This window comes from Choloepus didactylus, chromosome 17, assembly GCF_015220235.1.
Source record: "Choloepus didactylus isolate mChoDid1 chromosome 17, mChoDid1.pri, whole genome shotgun sequence".
NCBI lineage: Eukaryota > Metazoa > Chordata > Mammalia > Pilosa > Megalonychidae > Choloepus > Choloepus didactylus.
This window is the reverse complement of record NC_051323.1, coordinates 42,467,417-42,487,697: the sequence shown is the minus strand read 5'-3', so window position 1 is coordinate 42,487,697 and position 20,281 is coordinate 42,467,417. Positions and strand designations below refer to the sequence as shown.

General features: G+C 37.7%; 2 protein-coding genes across 2 annotated transcripts in view; both read right to left on the bottom strand.

Moving 5' to 3' along the window:
* Positions 1-14,191, bottom strand: part of LOC119512095 (dnaJ homolog subfamily C member 8-like) — a 29,115-nt gene extending 14,924 nt beyond the window's left edge. Inside the window, 2 exon segments of the mRNA XM_037806617.1 lie at positions 13,775-13,975; positions 14,055-14,191. Of these exon segments, the coding sequence (XP_037662545.1) occupies positions 13,775-13,975; positions 14,055-14,191 (338 nt within the window).
* A 4,242-nt stretch (positions 14,192-18,433) lies between these two features.
* LOC119512385 (ubiquitin-conjugating enzyme E2 variant 2) lies at positions 18,434-19,628 on the bottom strand. Its single transcript, XM_037807007.1, has one exon. It carries the CDS (start codon positions 19,611-19,613, stop codon positions 19,176-19,178), a length of 438 nt encoding a protein of 145 aa, XP_037662935.1. The 5' UTR covers positions 19,614-19,628; the 3' UTR covers positions 18,434-19,175.
* Positions 19,629-20,281: the final 653 nt, after the last annotated feature.

Below are 20,281 nucleotides of genomic sequence, written 5' to 3'. Positions count from 1 at the left end.
TTCTTACCAAACGTATTCCATGGGTCATGTGTTTTTTGTGTTTTTTGGCTACTGATTGGATGACTATTTGATTCTGATTGGAATGAGGGTAGAGAGCCATTGAAAAACATCTGCAAGTTTTTCTGGGGCAGACATCAGAACAGGACCTGAGAATATTGGTATACTTAGAGAGTTTCCAATAGATTCCATCCCTTTGTGGAAATTTTCTGCCAAGCTCCCTGGGAATTAATGGCCTTTTTCTAAAGATATTGAAGCATGGAAATGAATATCCCAAGGTCCAATTTATTCTGCAGCATCTGCAGGTAACTTTTCATTTTCTCCTCCATTTGCAAGTCACCTCCTACCTCATACACTTCATGTAATGTTACTGGTACAAAAAGTACTTATTCTGTCAAATTTTCACCACTTTTTTTTCCCCCTCAACAAGTGGGGTAAACAGAAGTAAAAGGGGTAGAGAAGAGGAAATAGAGAGAATCAGGTTACCAGTTGTTCATGATAGTTCAGTGCCGAGTACAGTCAGTACCATTAATTTCACTCAGAAGTATATATTTAAAAGATATTACCAGCAGCAGTGGATTTTCACTTATATAGTAAAGAGATGCAGTGAGGTTTAGAGATGAGGAAAAGGAAGAGAGGGGAATTCTCACCACTTCTCAAATCAATCAAGTTATTGAGGGAAATAAAGATACTAGTACAAAGAGAATTTTAATTTTTAAAATCTAATTTTAATTTTAAGAGAATTTAAATGCATTTAGCATTCAGTGAGCTAATGCGTCAGAAAATTTACTGTCATTTGGTTCAACAGCTCAGGTGCTGTTGATAAAATCTTTACTTTATTAGAGCTTATGTCCGTTCAACATGTTGAGTGTAATCATGAACCTGCATTTGTCTTATTGTTAGTCAAATGAAAATAAATGAGAAATGCGTTTATCCTTCAGTTTTGATCAGGTATATCTTTATTTCAAATAAATACTAGGTTGTGGCCTATAGGAAAGATCTAGGAATCTCCAAAAGATCCTCTCCTCTAACTCCACAATTCAGAAGTACTTACTGAAGAGCCTCTGGGTTATAGGAAATAAATACAAATGCCCCTGGGAGGTGCAGCACATATGGCTGTTGACTGAGGTGGCCCCATAATGGAAGTGATGGAACTAGAAAAAGGGTGGATTTAGGTACTGAGAAAAGAAGAAACTCCATTGTCAGCTAGAGGAGGGCGCAGGCCTTGGAGGGCACTGGAGCTTGGAGTGAGAGAGTAGGACAAACAGGAATGGGGAACGAGGACTGAACAGGGAAGCAGGTAAATGGATACCTGATAAATTCTCATGAATTTTATATTTAGTATTGTAAATATACTGTAGTAGTAAGTGTACTCAATATACTTAGGAGCACTGACCTTGAATTCACACAGCGTAGGTCTATGTCTCAAAAAGTGCCTTCTTTATTGAAAGAATTGCAAACCAGTTTTTGAGCTCCCTATGGCCCATGTTGATACATCCTCAGATTTTTCCAAAAATGAAAATTACAATATTGATTTATTATTTATATTCTCCATCTTTTGACCTATTGGCAAAACCTTCAATTTGTTCCTACCCTCAAGTGCTGCTGTTGAGCACCAAGCCCCAAATCAAAGCCTGGAGTGGACCTCAGTCAATGCCAGTACATTTTAAAAGGCAGCTGCTATGTTGCAAGACTATTAATTTTTAAACAGAAAAATAATACAGTAAAATACAGAAGCCCCCAGGGCCACTGTTAACAGTATTCACATTATGGTGCTTTGTTTAAGAAGAAATCATTATGTTCCCTTAAACATGAGTTTGTTTTCATTAGAAATAAATACTACTAACTATATTTTCCATCAATCAACAAATGTTTATTGAATACCAATTGTGTGCCAGACAAAGAACTAAGTAAGCATGGAGTGGGTTCCAGGAGATATAAAAAACAGAACACAAAATAATGCAATCTTTTTGGAGAGAGAAAACATGGGGATGAAAAAAGTTAACTGTATCAGAGTGATGACATAATTACTAAATGATGTATATGGACGATGAGCACTATTGTGTCTATAAGAGGGAAATATCAATAATGTGCCAGGGTAGTCAGGATAGGATTGAAGTGACCAACAACCCGAACATGGTCATGGAAGATGGTCAGATTTGGATCAGTGAAGATGTCAAAAGAGGGCTCCATAAGCAATGGTGATGACATGAACAAAAGTGTACAGGCAGGGATATGTAAGGAATGAGCTTCAGAGAGTGGGGGGACCATTCTGACTAAAGTGGAAGGATTATGGACACGAAAACTGGAGATGAAGTGGGAAGTATCCAACCTCAGACTACGTCTAGCAGGAGATCCTATCTGGTCTATCCTAGACCCGGTTTCCTTTGTGAACTCTGAATCCACGTTTCCATTTGCCTACTACCATCTCCAAGCATCCTAGTCATAGCAGCAAATGAAACAGGCAAATAGTCAACTCTTCCAAAATTCATATTTTGTCAGGAAACAAATATTATATAGGTAAACAAGTCATCATATGTTATCATGTGGTAATTAGTGGTATGGTGGTGCTAATTTAGAAAGGGTCAGCAGCAAAGGCCTCGCAATAAACTTCCAAAATAGGAATATAATGAGGAAGAGAATCCTGGAAATATCTAGCAGAAAATTTTTTCAAGTTGAGGAAACAACAAACACAGAGGCCCAGAAGTGGGATGCACTTTGTGATTTTGAGTAACAGCCAGGAGGCTAGTGGGAGAGAAAACTAACAGGTGGGTGTTGCTGTCTCCGTTAAATCTTAAATGGGAGCTTGATTTGGACATTTCTTGTTCCTTCTCTAGGCTTCTACCCTAACTCAGGTCTCAGCACTTCACACCTGGATCATCATAGGAACCTCTTAGCAGGTAACCCAACCTTCCAAGATCAGCTCTTCCCAAACCATTTATCATGACACTTTTACACTGACCTTTCAAGCCTTGTTCTCTCCCTTAAGTTGCCCAGTACATCTAAATGCCAATCCTAACACATACCTCTTGAAGCTTTCTCCACTTATTCCAGCCTATGTTGAGTGCTTCCTTTTCTGAATTTCTGAAGAAAAATCAGCCTCTACAAACACTTTAATACTATGAATATTTTTCATATACAACTATTTTCCCTTTTCATATTGTAACTGCTTTGATGCAGAATCACATTTATTTTACTCTACTCCTTTAGAAAATAAAATGATGATTCAGAGAGCTTCCTATTATTTATAATACCTAGCCTACTATTGGGTACTTTGTAGGATTATTAAAAATATGTAAATGAATTACATATTAACCCTTATCAAATAGAAAATTGATTCATTCCAGTTCCCTGGGTTCTTATTAGTCCAATCTTTATTCTGGAAACATCCAATTTGTTGGGATTTAAGAATGTTAAATTTCCTTTGAAAAATGAGATTTGATGACCATCATATTTACATTATTTATGTAATTATGCTATACATATTTATTTAGTTGCATATGACAAATACATGCAAACATTTTTATGTAAACTTGTATTCATTTTACTACTTTTCCAAATAAACAAGTATCTAACATTTATTAAGCACTTGATAGCTTTTGAGGCACAGTCACATATGTTCTCATATGTGAATCTCAAAGCAACCCTGTGAATTTGTAAGCATGGTGTTGGTTTGTCATCATCACATGAGTTAAGTGACTTGTCAGAGATCATGTACCTAATAAGTGACAGGACATAGGATTCCTTAGCTACTGACTTTTCCACTGTAAACCAGGAATAAACTGTTCTGATTATTCTGTCATTCTGCCTTTCCTTTCAACAAAAAAAGAAAAAGACAGAGGAAGAGAGAGAAAAGACATAGAGACTTTATTTTTAAATTAAATTCAGTTTTATTGAAAGATATTCACATACCATATAATCATCCATGGTGTACAATCAGCTATTCACAGTACCAGCATATAGTTGTGCATTCATCACCACAATCTATTTCTGAACGTTTTCTTTACATCAGAAAGAATCAGAATCAGAATAAAAAATAAAAGTAAAAAAGAACACCCAAATCACCCCCATCCCACCCTATTTTTCATTTAGTTTTTGTCCCCATTTTTCTACTCATCTATCCATACAGTAGGTAAAGGGAGTGTAATCCACAAGGTTTTCACAATCACACTGTCACCCCTTGTAATCTACATTGTTATACAATTGTCGTTGGGAGTCCAGACTACTGGGTTGGAGTATGATATTTTTAGGTATTTACTTCTAGCTATTCCAATACATTAAAACCTAAGAGGTGTTATTTATATAGTGCATAAGAGTGTCCACCAGAGTGATCTCTCAACTCCATTTGAAATTTTTCAGCCACTGAAACTATTTTGTCTCATTTTGCATCCCCCTTTTGGTCAAGAAGATATTCTCAATCCCACGATGCCGGGTCCAGATTCATCCCTGGGAGTCATATCCTGTGTTGCCAGGGAGATTTATACCCCTGGGAGTCAGGTCCCAGGTAGGGGGGAGGGCAGTGAGTTCACCTGCTGAGGTGGCTGAGAAGGCCACATCTGAGCAACAAAGAGGTACTCAGGGGGAGACTCTTAGACACAATTATATGTAAGTTTAGCCTCTCCTTTGCAGTAATGAGTTTCATAAGGGCAAGTCCCATGATAGAGGGCTCAGCATATCAAACCAGCAGTCCCAGTGTTTGTGACAATATCAACATCAGTCCAGGGGAGGAAGTCCAACACTTTCACACTTTCCCCCAGCTCCTCAGGGGGGCCCTGTAAATATATTTTTATTCTCTGCCCAAATTACTTTGGGATGTGTCACTATTCACTCTAACCTTTACTAACCTACCATATCTCACTTCCTATTCAAAGTTCCATGTAATTGTGGTATTTGAACAAACTGACTGTAGAGTTATACTGTTTAGAAAATATAGATCCTACACCAAATAAACATCTTATCCCTTGGTCTCACATGGAAGTTGAAGTTTTAAAACACAGTTAGTTTTGATCTTTACCCTTTGGCCCGGTTTGCCCTAGTCTCAACCAGATCTGCTTCATTCATATCTCTAATCGAAGTCTGGGCTCTTTTTTAGCTTTTTTTTTTTTAACAGTTGCTGTATGTGCTAATACTGACATAGAGACTTTTTAGCAGATTTATTTTAGATAATATTTACAACTACTTGTCTGTAGTAGATTAGGTGTGGATTAATTGTGCAATTCTTGTAAACTGAACTGCATATGGAAAGCCCAGTTGCTGGCACATATAAACCCTCAATAAATGACATTGAATGAAAGTGTTGCTTACATTTTTTGAATTTAAATGTTTTTTTAAAACAATCTCTCATTTTAATGACTGAGATTTTAACCATCTTTTCCCACCTTTGATAGACCAAAAATAAACATACATAAGTTAAAAAAATGACCCTTATAATTACTGAGGTTTTGTGAGGGAGCCCAGAAAATATGTTTTTGGTTACTGCCTGACTGCATCATGTCAAACATTGTGGTTATATTCTAGAAATTAGCAATGCCATTGTGGAATTATCCATGCACTCCTTGGTAGCAACATGCAGCTAGTGTCAAATTAAAATAACTAAGGATGATGGATGATAATAAAGGGGTGACTTGGGGGAAGCTGTTTATGTGTTCTTCTTAGAACTGCCTGAATTGCAGTAAAAAGAACACTCTCCTATTGTCATACACTGTACATCAAATACACAGTCACTAATATTTGATAATTACATGAATATATCAACACATTTCTTAGAGTTGTAAGAAGCATTCTTGGGGATACCGTACCAGTTACATCATTTAAAGAGAGGCTTTCCAATGAAAAACAGATTGCTGATAAGTTGAGGTCAAGATCTACCTAATTATTTCTCCACTTTGCCCAACATATGGAGTTCCATTATTGGGACCCATCATAAATGTTGATATAACATCAATATTATTTGTTATAGCTAGCTGAGAAGTTGATTCAAAGAATCTCTTACCTGCTGTTGACTTGTTTTCTACAATATTGTCATCCCTGCACAGCCGCACTTGTTATTTCATAAGGTTTACCTTTTAACTCTGTAGCACAAAAATAGGTAATTGTGGGTTTTTTTTGTTTTTGTTTTTGTTTTTTACTTTACTTTTTCATATATCTACAACTTCTAAAAGTGATAATGACTTTCAGATTAGGCATCACTGGCAGTTAATAACCCATTTTTAAAAAATCTGAAGTTGTACCTCAAGGCCTCAGCCAATTCGGTGGGTTATTACATTCCTGAAAATACCATTTCCCTTGGTTAATATGGCTTCTCTGGAAAATGGTGCTATTGGTACATCCTCCCTTAAATACTTGAGAGTCACTCTGAGATAGCATGTTGATCAATGACGTGGGATAGATTCACATTGGATAGATAGCACGATGTTCTGAAAATTTCAAAGCAATTTAAACTGATGTTTCAGCTCTTAATGAAGAATGAGATCATCTACATCTATCTATCCATCTAACTGTCTGTTTCGGTTTGATACAGCTGCCAGAATGCAATATAACAGAAATGGGTTGGCTTTTACAATGAAGAATTATTAGCTTACAAATCTACAGTTCTAAGACCATGAAAATGTCCCAATTAAGGCATTAACAGGACGATACCTTCTCTGAAGACAGGCCACCAGCATCTGGGACACCTCTGTCACATGGGAAGGCACATGGCGACATCTGCTGGTCCTTCTTTCCCAGTTTCGTTGCTTCCAGCTTCTGGCTTTGGTGGCTTCCTCTCAGCTTCTCTGGTGCTCTTCCCTGTGAGCGTCTCTTAAGTTCATCTCTTATAAAGAGCTCCAGTAAGGGGATTAAGACCCACCCTGAAGCAGGCCTCAACTGAAATAACCTAATCAAAAGGTCCTACCTACAATAGGTCTGTACCTACATGAATGGATTAAAAGAACATCACCTTTTCTGAGGTACATAACAGCTTCAAACTACCATACTATCCATCTATCTTTGGTGATTTGGAACTGTATGTACCCCAGAAAGTCATGTTCTTAAAGCTAATCCATTCCTGTGGGTATAAACCCATTGTAAGTAAGTTTCTGTGAGGTTACTTCCGTTAAGGTGTGGACCAAGGTGGGTCTGAATTTTCTTACTGGACTCCTTTATAAATGGGATGAAGAGAGAGGGAGGGAGAGAGAGAGAGAGAGAGAGAGCACGCCACAGAAGCAGGAAGCTAAAAGCAGTCAAACCTGAAAGAGAAGGGAGAGACTAGTAGATGCCTTGCCATGTGACAGAGGAGTCCAGGATTGCCGGCAACCAGTCTTCAGGAAAAAAGAATCATCTTGATGAATCCTTGGTTTGGTCATGTTCATAGCCTCAACACTGTAAGCTTGTAAGCTAATAAATTCCCATTGTTAAAAGCTAACCCATTTCATGGTATATTGCTTTCAGCAGCCTACAAACTAAGACGCTATCTATCCATCTACTTATTGTTTTTCTTTTTCCCCAGCTGAAACCAAGCTGGATTTCTTTTTTGTACAGAGTATTTGGGGATAGGTAATATGTTTTTTAAGTCCTGTAAAGTATTTACACTTTGAAATGTTAGTTTATAATTATGAGAAAAAATATCCATAAACTGCATTTTGATGAAAATTAAATTTTCTTCTCACAGCCGAGATGCAACTCAAATCTATTGGTCAGAGGACAGCTCACTTTTACATTTATGACAATCACATTTTTGTTTGTAATACAATCTAAAATATGATCAATTTATGTATAATTGTGTAATTGGTCTCAGTAAATTTCCTTTAAAGAATTATTATGGCTTGCCTTTATCAAACCTACCTTCTGTAAATCTTAAGTGCATAAATGGATTTCAGGATCCTTTGAAGATGCATGATACATATAAGTTTACATTAAATGTTTACAGAAAGGTATAAGCACATCTTTTTAATTTTATGTGCTCTATTACCTACCTACCTTTCTATATCCAGAGCACATTTGTGCAGATAATGTATGTCAAAATGTCACCTGAAGCTCTTCAATCCTCAATTATACCTCCCACCATTGTACAGAATTTAATATTAGTATATCAATATTTATACAAAGTGATTTTATGAATCCCAGGTTTAAAAATAATAAATTATAGAATTAATATCCATGTTACGTTAAAAAAAAAAAAAACATAAAATTTTTCTAACTATGCTTTCTCCAGTGCCTTAAAAATGGCACTTGAATTAGAAATAACTTATTTACAAGTAACACTGAAGAGATATATCTATAACTTACCATTACGGGTGCCTTGCTCTGTCTCCCAGGATTCACACATAAAACAGTGGTTAACACAAAACTCATAGAAGTGCTTGGTGGTTTAATCTTTTATAAATGTGTTTAAAGTGATCTAAAACTGTACCTTGCACATAGTAAGTGCTGGATGTTTGTTAGTTTCCTTTCCTCCCCCTCTCTGTTACTGTAAACTGAATGGTATATAATACTAAGCTGTGGTGTAGTTAAAAGGCTTTTAGATCATCAACCATGCTCACAAACACAAGCCAGGATCAGCTGAGCCTGGGCCATAAAAATATGTCCCATTACCCAAAATGTATGGGCTCCTTTTGTATTTTGCCAATGACAGCTGCTCTGGCCTCTGGGGAGTGGCTTACTATCAGCCTCAGCAGCTTCCCAACACCAATGAGGAAGTTCAAACATAAGCTTCTGTTGCTCTAGGTAATTAACTGGTCTTACAGGAGGAAAAGAAGTGAGATCAAAGGGATGAAGTCAAGTTCAAGAAAATGATTCTCAAACCTAAATGTTCTCGCCCTGGTCTAGAGCCTGCTGATAAAAATGCCATCTAAGTAAATAGTTGAAGCCCTGCAGATATAGTTAAACAGGTGAGTTCCTAAAATAATTGTAGAGGCTTTATCCATGGCGATGTTTAATTCAAGAAATGTGAATGATGTTGGAATTGTTTCAGCACAAATGAAACTTTGTACCCTAAGCATACCTGGTCTAATCCCTCAAGATTTGGGAAGGAAGAAGGAAAATGTATTAAGCTGAAGTTTGCATTGTGGAGAGGGAGAAGCAAGGTTGATAATTTGAAAATATACATTTCATATTTTTATTGAGCATCTGCGGTGCAAAAACACTGTGCTGGGCAATGGACATACAATGCTGAACAAGATGGGCATGGTCTCCCCCCCCCCCCCCCCACAGCTCACAGTCTGAAGGGATGGCATAGTTTAAAGCTGTTTCCTGATGCTAATACCAAACTCATTTGACTATTAAATATGCTCCCTGCTGTTTTTCCAAATGTTAGACTCATGTCTTCTCATATTCTTCCATATGGCTCCTAGCCTAGCTCATCTTTAATCCACTATCCCCTTCTCGCATTTATTCCTTTTTTCTTTAAGAGGAGCATTCCAAAATCCTTTGTATTTAGATTCAAACCAGATACAATACAACAAACCAAATGTGGTGAATCATCGCATTCCCAGAGAATGGAATTCCTGAAAGTATTCCTGAAATTCTGCAAACCATCCATTGACCAATTTGGAATCTTCTTTTGAGAAAAAGGGATCACTGAGTAGGTGTTCTGAGGGAGTTTCTATTTTAATTTTATTAATACCAAAGTCAAGGGTCCTATTTACATACTTTCTCCCAGTTCTGAATGACATGAATGGTGTGCCAGTTTGAATGTATTATGTCCCCGAGAAAAAGCCATATTCTTTGATGCAGTCTTGTGGGGCAGACATTTTGGTGCTGATTAGATTTGCATGGAAATGCGCCCCACCCAACTGTAGGTGATAACTCTGATGAGATACTTCCATGGAGGCATGGCCCCACCCATTCAGGGTGGGCCTTGACCATTGGAGCCATATTAAATGAGCTGACCGGCAGAGGGAAGTCAGTGCATCTGAGAGTGAACTTTTGAAGAGAAGCTACAGCCAAGAGGGATACTTTGAAGTAAGCACAGGAGCTGCAAATGAGAGACATTTTGAAGACAGCCGTTGAAAGCAGATTCTTGCTCCGGAGAAGCTAAGAGAGGACAAATACCCCAAGTGCAACTAAGAGTGACATTTTTGAGGAACTGCAGCCTAGAGAGGAACGTCGTGGGAGAAAGCCATTTTGAAACCAGAACTTTGGAGCAGACACCAGCCACGTGTCTTCCCAGCTAACAGAGGTTTTCCGGACACTATTGGCCATCCTCCAGTGAAGGTACCCAGTTGCTGATGTGTTACACCTTGGACACTTTATGGCCTTAAGACTGTAACTGTGTAACCATATAAACCCCCTTTTATAAAAAGCCAATCCATCTCTGGTGTTTTGCATTCCAGCAGCATTAGCAAACTAGAACCAATGGCATACAAACCATTCAGGCAATCTTAAGTTAAATTAAATATAGTGTCAGGGCCCAGCTGTGAAGGCAAATTGGTGAATTTAAAACAAATATAAGAACTGCCTTAATAGAAGGCAAACAATAAAAATGTACTACCCTTCCTTCTCCCATATCCAATCATCACTGGCTTCTCCTGGAGATATCTGGCCAGAGATTTCCACTCGCTTTGCACAGTTGCATTTTTTTTTGTGACCAAAGTCCAAAGAGCATACTTTGTTCTTCCTGACAGGACAGCCTGTGGCCTCTGAATTGCATTCCTCCTGGGGAAAGAAACCAGTCTGAGAGGCTGGCCATGACAAATGTGGTATTAGCACAGACAGATTGAGGAGAGAGGGGATAGGGGGTAGGTGAATAAAAATTATAAATTTATTACATGATTGCAAATATGTATTGAGCACTCACTATATGCCTTAAGTGCCTAAATACATTTAATCTCTATGACAACACCATGAGGCACTGTATTATCACCTTTTACAAAAGAGGCATAGAGAAGTTAAGAAACTTGCATATGGTAACACAGCTAGGAAGTAGCTGAGTGAATTTAAGTTCATGCAGAGTAGCTCCAGAAACCCTATCCTAACCATTTCAGTACAGAAAAACACTTTTACTATACTACTCAGAAATAAGATTAGCTCATAGAATACTAATAAGTTTTAAAATCCTTTTTATCTCCCATTACTGGCGATGGAGAGATCAGCCTTTATTAAAATTTTTGAGCTCTGAAATGTGTACTGGGGACCCTCACCAAACCACATTTCACACACACAGATTAACACTTAAAAAACACATAACTTGCAAAGGACTTGAATGCAGAATATAAAAGCTTTCAAAAATCACTAATAAGAAATGAAATGAACTAATTAAAACATGGGCAAATTATTTGAACAGATTCTTCCCCAAAGATGATGCAATGGCCAACAAGCACATGAAAATCATTAGGGAAATGCAAATTAAAACCAAAATGAGATTCTACTACACGACTTTTTGATTGCTAAAATAATAGACTGATCATACCAACTGATGGTGAGTATGTGGAGGAACTGAAACCCTTGTATGTGTGTGTAAAGAAGTGCAACCTCTGGAAAATAGTTTGGCAATTTCTTAAAAAGTTAAGGTTATACTTACCCTATGAACTGACCATTACACTGTTAGATATTTACCCCACCCAAAAAGAAAGCGTATCTGTTCACAAGAGTTCATTGATTATTTATCTGTAATCACTAAAATAGTGAAACCACCAAAATGCCCAACAATATTTAAATGGAAAAGTAAACTGCGATATAGCTATATAGTGGAATATGACTCCGCAATAAAGAGGCATGGACTATTGATGCAACAACATGGATGAGTCTCAAAAGAACTATGTTGAGTGGAAGAAGCCAGCCACAAAAGATTATATAGTTCATGATTCCAACTGTATAAAAATCTAGAAAATGCAAACAGTGGCAAAGGGCAGAACAATGGTTGCTTAGGTGGGAACAATGGGGAGAGGTGGGACAGGAGTTTAAAAGGGAATGAGAAACTTCTGTGGGTGATGGATATGTTCCCTGTCTTGACTGTAGTTATGGTTTGACAAGTGCATGCATACGGCAAAACTTACCACATTGTACACTTTAAATATGTACAGTTTATTGTATGTCAAGTATACCACAATGAAGCTGTTAAGAAAGGAAAAATGTCAATAACACATTTGTTGAGAAACTCAGAAGTTCTGTTAAAATACTCTGATGACAGTTTAGGGCATTAACTGTTCTGGGGATATTTTCATATATTATTGTGGGACTCCAGAATATTCTGTTCCTGAGGTGTAATTCTAAAACCTTTGAATTACTATAGATTGTTATTTATGGAAAACAAAACAAAACAAAACAAAACACATATGAAGGCTTATTGACCTGTTGAGCTGTCTCATTAATTTAATGAATTTTTAACAAATACTTTCTACCAGGCTATACTTAAGACTCAGTAAATAGGGTCATCACTTAAGTATACCACTGGTTTTAGATTCTCAACTTTTAGCTCTTCAATATTTGTCTGGGAGGTTTATAAATATCAAGAATGAACCTACAGTTCCTAAAACAATTTTTTTCCCACATTATAGTACTATGAAGTAAAGAATTCTATGATGGGTTTAACATGTTTTTTTAACATGTTCCTGAGCTTTGTGATAGTCTAAGACAAAACAAAACAAAATAAAAACCTGAAACCCAAAAAGCCCTAGCAAAATAAAATCAAGCAAATTATGAACATGTATTACAGATACGTTAGTATCAAAGTATGTCTTCCCAACTGTACCCTTGAATCTTTTCAAGACTGTAGATGATTTTTCAGGCCATTTTATTACACATTTCTTACAATAGAATGCATTTACCTTGAGATGTTATTATAAATAAAACATATATGTACATTTATTTATACATACATGAACAGACACAATTAATGGTCATTAAATATGATTCTGTCTTCAACTTTCACCAATCCCAAAACTTATCATTCAGCATTCTTACTTTCATAAGTATATTAGTAATCATACAGGTTTTTTTTTTTACATGTCATAGGTATGATTCAATTTCACATTGTATTATATTCCACACCATGGTTTCAGCCCAAGGCATAATTTAATTGATACTATAATAAGCTCAGAGTTTTATATGAGCTAACAAATCCTAATCCTTCAAGACAGAAGTGTAAACAGGACCTACATTCCTGAGTCACCTAATTGTTTTTCCTCAACTGAAAATAATAATCTTTGTTTGATCTATAGCTATATGTGTACCGATATTTATGTACACATACACACTCAAATTCACTCACACAGCCATACAGACACTCAAATACAAGAGACCCATAAGTATGGTATTCATTTGGAAACAGAATGATTCAAATATGGTTGTATTAGTCAATCACTAACTGTTAAAAATAATTGCTGACTTTTTCTGGCAAGAGAAGTATAATAATTATTTCTATTTTGTGAATTTAGATCCATAGAAATAAAAAAAAAGAGTTACGTTGCACTTGAGAAAATATTTAACAATATTCAAAGTGTTGATGGGGAATAATCTACTGATAGAGATTTTATGTTCACACCAGTCATTGCCCTTAGTTTGCTCAGGCTGTCGTAGCAAAGTGCCACCAACTGTGGCTTGAAACAACACATGTATTGTCTTAAAGTACTGGCAGCTAGAGGTCTAAAATCAAGGTGTAGGCAGGAAAGTTGTGCTTCCTCTGAAGTTTGTAGGGAAGAAACTGTTCCACGCCATTGCTGGGGAAGTCACAGACACCCTAGCGGTTCTCTCCCAGCCCTTGCCCACCCCCTCGTTTTCTCCTATGTGCTTATGTTTCAATATTTTCCCATTTGGCACCCCTGGGAGACAAGAGGTCTAAGGGGGCGGCCTGACCTCAAACCCGAAACCGGAACCTGGGACAAGTAGTTCCAGCTGCGCGGGGCTGGGAGCTCTCGGCGCGGGCCACGCCCCCCGGATGTGTAAGGAGCCCGCCCTCGGGCCGCTGGGATTTGTTTCTCGTCTCAGCACAACCTGGGGTGTGTAGAGCTGTCTAACTCGGAGACCAGCTGTGATGGGATCCCTTCCCGTGCTCTTTTGGACCCTTTGTGGTGTGTAAGTAATCCAACAGTCGTTTTACTGAAAGTTTTTGTTGTGCCTCAGTCTGTATTGCCGAGACACACCATGCAGCAACTCGCTCCACGGCCATCTTTCCTGGCTTTTGGCGGTGGTTTGGTGGCGGTCCATGGCGTTCTCTGCCTCTTCTCCATCTGTCTCCAGCTGTGTCCACATTTACCCTTTTTAAAAGGACACCAGTCATAATAGCTTAAGGGCCCATCCTGCTTCAGTACAACTTCCTTTTAACTTGCCTAATTCTAACCCTAAAGACCCTGTTTCCAAATGAGGGCACATTCTGGGGTGGTGGGAATTCGGACTTCAGCATTTATTTCTGGGACAACTGAAACATGCCTCTTTTAGTTTCCTAGGTTGTTCAAGCTAATACCATGAAATGGGTGGGTTACAATAATGGGAATTGATTTGCTTATGGTTTGGGGCTAAAAGAAAGTCCAAATCAAGGCATCATCAAGGCAATGCTTTCTCCACAAAGACTGACATTCTGGGACTGACTACTGCTGAGTTCTTGGTCCTCTGTCACGTGGCAAAGCATATCTCTCCCTTCTTTTTCCAGGTTCTGTCCAGTTTCAATTTCTAGCTGCTCCCTGTGGTTTTTTTTTTCTCTCTGTCTGAATTTCACTCCACTTATAAAGGATTCCAGTAATAGGATTAAGACTTATTCTGATTTAGGTGGACCCATTCCTTAACTGAAGTAACCTCATCAAAAGGTCCTACTTACAATGGGTTCACACCCACAGGAATGGACTACATTTAAGAACCTGCTTTTCTGGGGTACATCCAGCTTCAAACCACCACAAATGCCCTTATGCTGCTTTTTTGTGGGCTACAAATCATTACATAATACTGCCTTTGTACTCCTATGTTTTATCTTCTGGCAAATGATGATTTATCCCCATGACCTGCTGTTCAGTTTCCAAAATATCTTAAGCATGAAAGGGATCAAATGTAAACAGGGATATTTTCTTATAAAATTCATTTTACATAGAAAAATACATTGATAGATGGTACATTTAAAAACAGGTGACTTCAAGTGAATATCAAATTTGTAGAAACAGTACTATTTAGGATATGTATGATTGCTTTTGTTGTATTGAGAGTAGATTAAGTGGAACAATCTGGCATGGAGACAGGAGTAAATGGTCTCAGAACATGCCATGAACAAATCCTTCTATAATTCCTTTTGTTACTCAAGCCCTATTGTCAGATTGAAAGTACACCTGTAGCAAAATAATATTTAAATATTTTTGGTATTTTCATTATAAGTAAATAATAGCAGTTTTTCTGTACATCCAGAATTCTCAAACTTATGAAATATTCCAGATTGGTAAAGGTCACAGAGAAAGTTTGAAGGCAAAGGTAAGAATTAAAGATGAAAACTTTAATACATGTTCTGTGCATCTACCTACTTTGTTACTTAAGAAAAAAACATCTGATAGTAGTTAAAGAATCCGTGTCTTATTTACTACAATGGGCAGTGTGCCAGTTTGAAACTGTTATGGACCCCAGAAGAGCCATGATCTTTTAACCCAGTCTTGTTGGGTGGAATTTTTGATTGAGTGTTTCCCTGGAGATGTGACCCACTCAACTGTGGATGAGAACTCTGAGTGAATTATTTTCATGGAGATGTGGACCCTGCATACTCAAGGTGGGTCTTGATTAGTTCACTGGACTACTTAAGAGAGCTCAAGAGCCAACCCTGACGCTGACGTTTGGAGAAGCTTGGAGATGCAGACAGAAGGATGTTTGGAAATGCTAAGCTAAGAGACGAAGCTCAGAGTTTAGCCTGGAGAAGCTAAGAGAGAACTCCCAGATGCTTAAAGAGAAACTCCCCAGGAAAACCAAGGAGAGAGCTGAGAGACGCTAGGAGAGACAGAAGCCCAGAGACATTATGGAGAAAGCCATAATGAAATGCTACCTGGGAGCAAAGGACCAACAGATGCCAGTCATGTGCCTTCCCAGTGATAGAGGTGTTTGGATGTCCTTGGCCTTTCTTTAGTGAAGGTATCCTCTTGTTGATGCCTTAGTTTGACACTTTTATGGCCTTAGAACTGTAAATTTGTAACCTAATAAATCCCCTTTTCTGATACTTTGCATAATGGCAGCATTAGCAAACTGGACCAGGCAGGTAATACATGTTTTGGAGTGATACAATAAGCTTTTACTATCCATTATCATTTGAAATTAATCTGTCTAATAAGGGCTGTTTATCAACTGACAAAAATGAAGCTAGTTTGGGGTGTGGGGAACTGGGCAGTGACTGCTAATAAGTATGGAATTTCTTTGTGGGTTGATGAAAATTTTCTAGAATTAAATAGTGCTGATGGTTGCCAACATAGTGAACATAATAAAATCCACCGAATTGTACACTTCAAAGTGGTTGATTTTATGGCATGTTAACTATATCTCTTTAGAGTGACGCTTGTTGGAATAAAAATGTCCTGTGAATATGGTACTTTTCAGTGTGAACCTAGTCCTTCATCTAATGAAATTATTGTCCTGTTTTATTGCATATATTTTTTGAAGAATGTTCATAATTGCTCATTTGAGAATTTCTGTAATAGCTGAGTTAAAATCTTTGTCAGATAATTCTAACATCTTGTTTTGGAATCTGTTGATGGCATGTTCTGGTATAAGTTGAGATTTTCATGATTCATTGTATGCTAGATAATTTTTCTTTGTATCTTGAAATTTTTGAGTATTGTATTATGAGGCTCTGGGTCTTGTTTATGTCCTATGTAGAATGTTGGTATTTTAATTTTAGTCTTCTGTGGCTCGTGGCTCTAATGTCAGTTTAGTTCACGATGCTTTTGCAGTGTTGTTTGGATCTGTCCCACATGTGTACCAACCAGTGTTGGTTCTGGAGCCTGGACAGTGGTCCACCCCTCTGCTCAGTTCTCACTGTTTTGGGAGCACTAATTAGAGTCAGATCCATGCATGTGCAGTTGGGGGTTGTCTTAGTTTGCCAGAGCCACTATAGCAGATACTGTACACTGGTTGGCCTAAACTATAGGAATTTACTGGCTTGTGGTTTGAAGACTAGAAGTCCAAAATCAGGATGTCAGCAAGGCTGTGCTTTCTTCCAGAGTTGGAAGTGTTCTGGTGATGGCAGTCCTCTGTCATATGGCAATCTCTCTTTCTCCCTCTCTTGCTTTTGCTTTTGGGTTTCTACTAACTTCTGGGTTCTAATGACTACATCCAAATATCCTCTCTTTGTAAAGTCTCCAGTCATATGAATTAAGACCTACCCTGATTGAATTTGGCCACACTTAACTGGTAGTAACATCTTCCAAAGGTCCTGGTTACAAATGGATTCACACCCACAGGAATGCAAATTAAGATTTGAACATGACTCAGTCTCCAACAGGGGTATATTAGGGTTCTCTAAGGAAACAGAACTGACATGATGTATGTGAGGGTATAATGTAAATATTATGAAATTTTTTTATAGGAATTGGCTCACGTGACTGTGAGGATGGGAAATCCAGATTCCATAGGGCAGGCCTCAAGCTGGGGACTCTGATGAAGGTTTGCAATGAATTCCCCAGGAGAAACTGGCTGGCTGAAGTAGAGATGGAAATTTTCCCTTCAAATAGCTGAAATCATCACTTCTCCTTTTAAGGCCTTCAACTGATGGGATGAAACTTCTCATTTGATTGTAGATGTAATCAGCCACAGATGCAATCAGCTTACTGATGATTTAAATACATGAACTATCCTTACAGTAACAATCAGGCCAGAGCTTCCTTGACCAAGCAACTGGACACAATAACTTGGCCAGTTTGGCACATAAACTTATCACAAGGGGTGAGCCTGGGCATTCTGAACAACTCTATGGCATCCCTCTCCCAAGCTCCTCACTCTCCATTATTTCCGTAGTGATTTTCCTAGCTCCTCCTTTTGGTTATCTGGACGGAAACTACCTACTTTCATGATTGTGCCACAGGCAGGGCCAATTGGTGGGAAGACCAGAGAGAGGGAAAAAGGCAACGGGGCTTGGGCTTGGCAGCTTTACTAAAAGATGAATGTGTTCTTCCCTTAGAGTTTTGGGACCTTCAAGCTTACATTTTTGGCCACCATCACTGCCACTGACATCCCCACCACGGGATTTCCTGTTGGCTAAGGTGCAAGAGAAAGAGAAAAGGAGGGAAAGAAAGCCAAGAGATGTCCCCCGCTCCCTGTGAGGTTTAGGAATTCCCTTTCATGCTCCTCAAACCAGCCTTCTCCTGTATTGCTCTCTGATGGCACCATAGTGCTCACTTCCAGATTTTGGGTTCTACTGATTTCAGGCTGGGGAAAAGCTGGAGGAAAAATAATGGTAAACTACTTCAAATTCTGGTGTCCTTCTCTGACCCTCCTGTTGCTATTTACTTTTCAAAGTTGTCTGGGCCATGTGTTCTATTGAGGTTTTTTTTTTTTTTTTTTGAGGACACTTTCCACATTTTATTTACATTTTAAGACTAACTTTAATCTCAAAATCACATATCCATACACCTATTTCCTTATTGTTGTTTTCACTTAAACTTAAATGCATGGTTTGTTAAACAAAGAATGTAAACAAATATTTACCATGTCTGTTACATGTAACACACAGGAACGGCTTCTAACAGAAATTCATTGACACCTCCCAACTTGTTTTTATTATAAATACAGGTATCAAAACAATCCTGAACATATTTTTGATACTACTAGTAGTCAGCACCCACAATGCTTCAAAAATTAATACAATTTGCAACAATATTCATTGTACCTGCTACTTTAAACAATTTAAATTGCAGATCTTTCACTAAGCAAGTGGATAAAACACGCCATTCATGGTTTTCCTTCTTGAAACTAGTTTTCAGACACACATATCCTTCCATAGCAATTTGACACTTCTTGCCATGCTTTCATCTTGTAAACCTGAAAACAGCAATATTATACTCCAGGTTTATGCTTAAAGGACAGTGCCTTGATAAGAGAAAAAAGAATTGTGCTGCATTTTTCCTCCTGTTACCTAAAAACATAATGGGTGTACATACATTAACTATATTCTTACAAACGTCCGGGTCATGTTTACCAGCTGGAATTCTTTTACTTAATGTGTGGGAATTCTGCATTGTGATACTTAATCAAGACATTAACATGAGTAGAAGGTTGTTGATTTAAGACAAGTTTGAGATCCACTAAAATTAATTATTGTATGTTTGTCCTTCTGGAGGCTGTGGAAGCTTCATATTTTCTTTGGACATCATTAGACGTCTTAGCTCTTGAAGTACAACTTTAATGCTATATGAATTTTGCCATTTTGCTAACACTGGTATGCTCCGTGCATCCACCATTCCACTGGAATTATTTATTCCATTCATATTAATTTTTGTTACAAATCTAACTGATGGAGGAGCTTCTGGGTATTTAGGTCCACATTCTACTTTCAGGCTATATATTCTGTTTTCATAATTTGTCCTTGGTGGCCCAATAATCATGCCTGTCCACCTTGTAAGTGTCATATCTTCATCATCTTCAAGGCCCCAGCTAACAGTACCATCGCCTACTCCTTTCTGTCCTTCTTCAAGTTCTTCCAACAAGCGAAAATTACGAGGAACTTTAACTCCTGTGGAGACCGCCATCTTCTCCTGCAGCCCAACGCAACGCCTCTATTGAGGTTTTATAGTTGAGTTCATTGGGAGTCAAAGGAGGGCTTCATTAACTCTGTCTTACCTGGAACAAAAACTGTAATACATATAATATGCAAATATCATTTAAAAGTTACATAGTGCATATAATATACAAGTATTTTTTAGAAGAATTATCTTTCCTGGTATTCTTAAAATAATGTATTTTATTCAGATATTGTAGAAACCAGAACAGTGGTTTATGATTACTTTGCTTGATCACACAGACTTCTTTATCCAAGGATATGAAATTAGATAAAAATTTAAATTATGAACAGATGAATATACCAATAAACATATTTCTTGATGATTTTGACCTATGGCCTAAGCTTGACATCATGGCTTATTTGGAAATCTAAAATTAAAAAAAATGACCTCAAGAAAAGTTTTCATTAGTTGTAATGACAGTGTAAACTAGTCAAAATGTATGTTCCAGAAAAAGAGTAAAATAATAATTCAGGGTAACAATAAGAATATTAGAAGGCAGTGCATGTCTAAACTGACAAACTATGCAGACGAGGGTTTCAGAGTTGCAAAGACAGATAAAATATTATCTTGGGGAAGTTGAGGTTTTAGATGGGTCTTGGAGGACTGTCAGAATGTATATTGATGATAAAGGATGT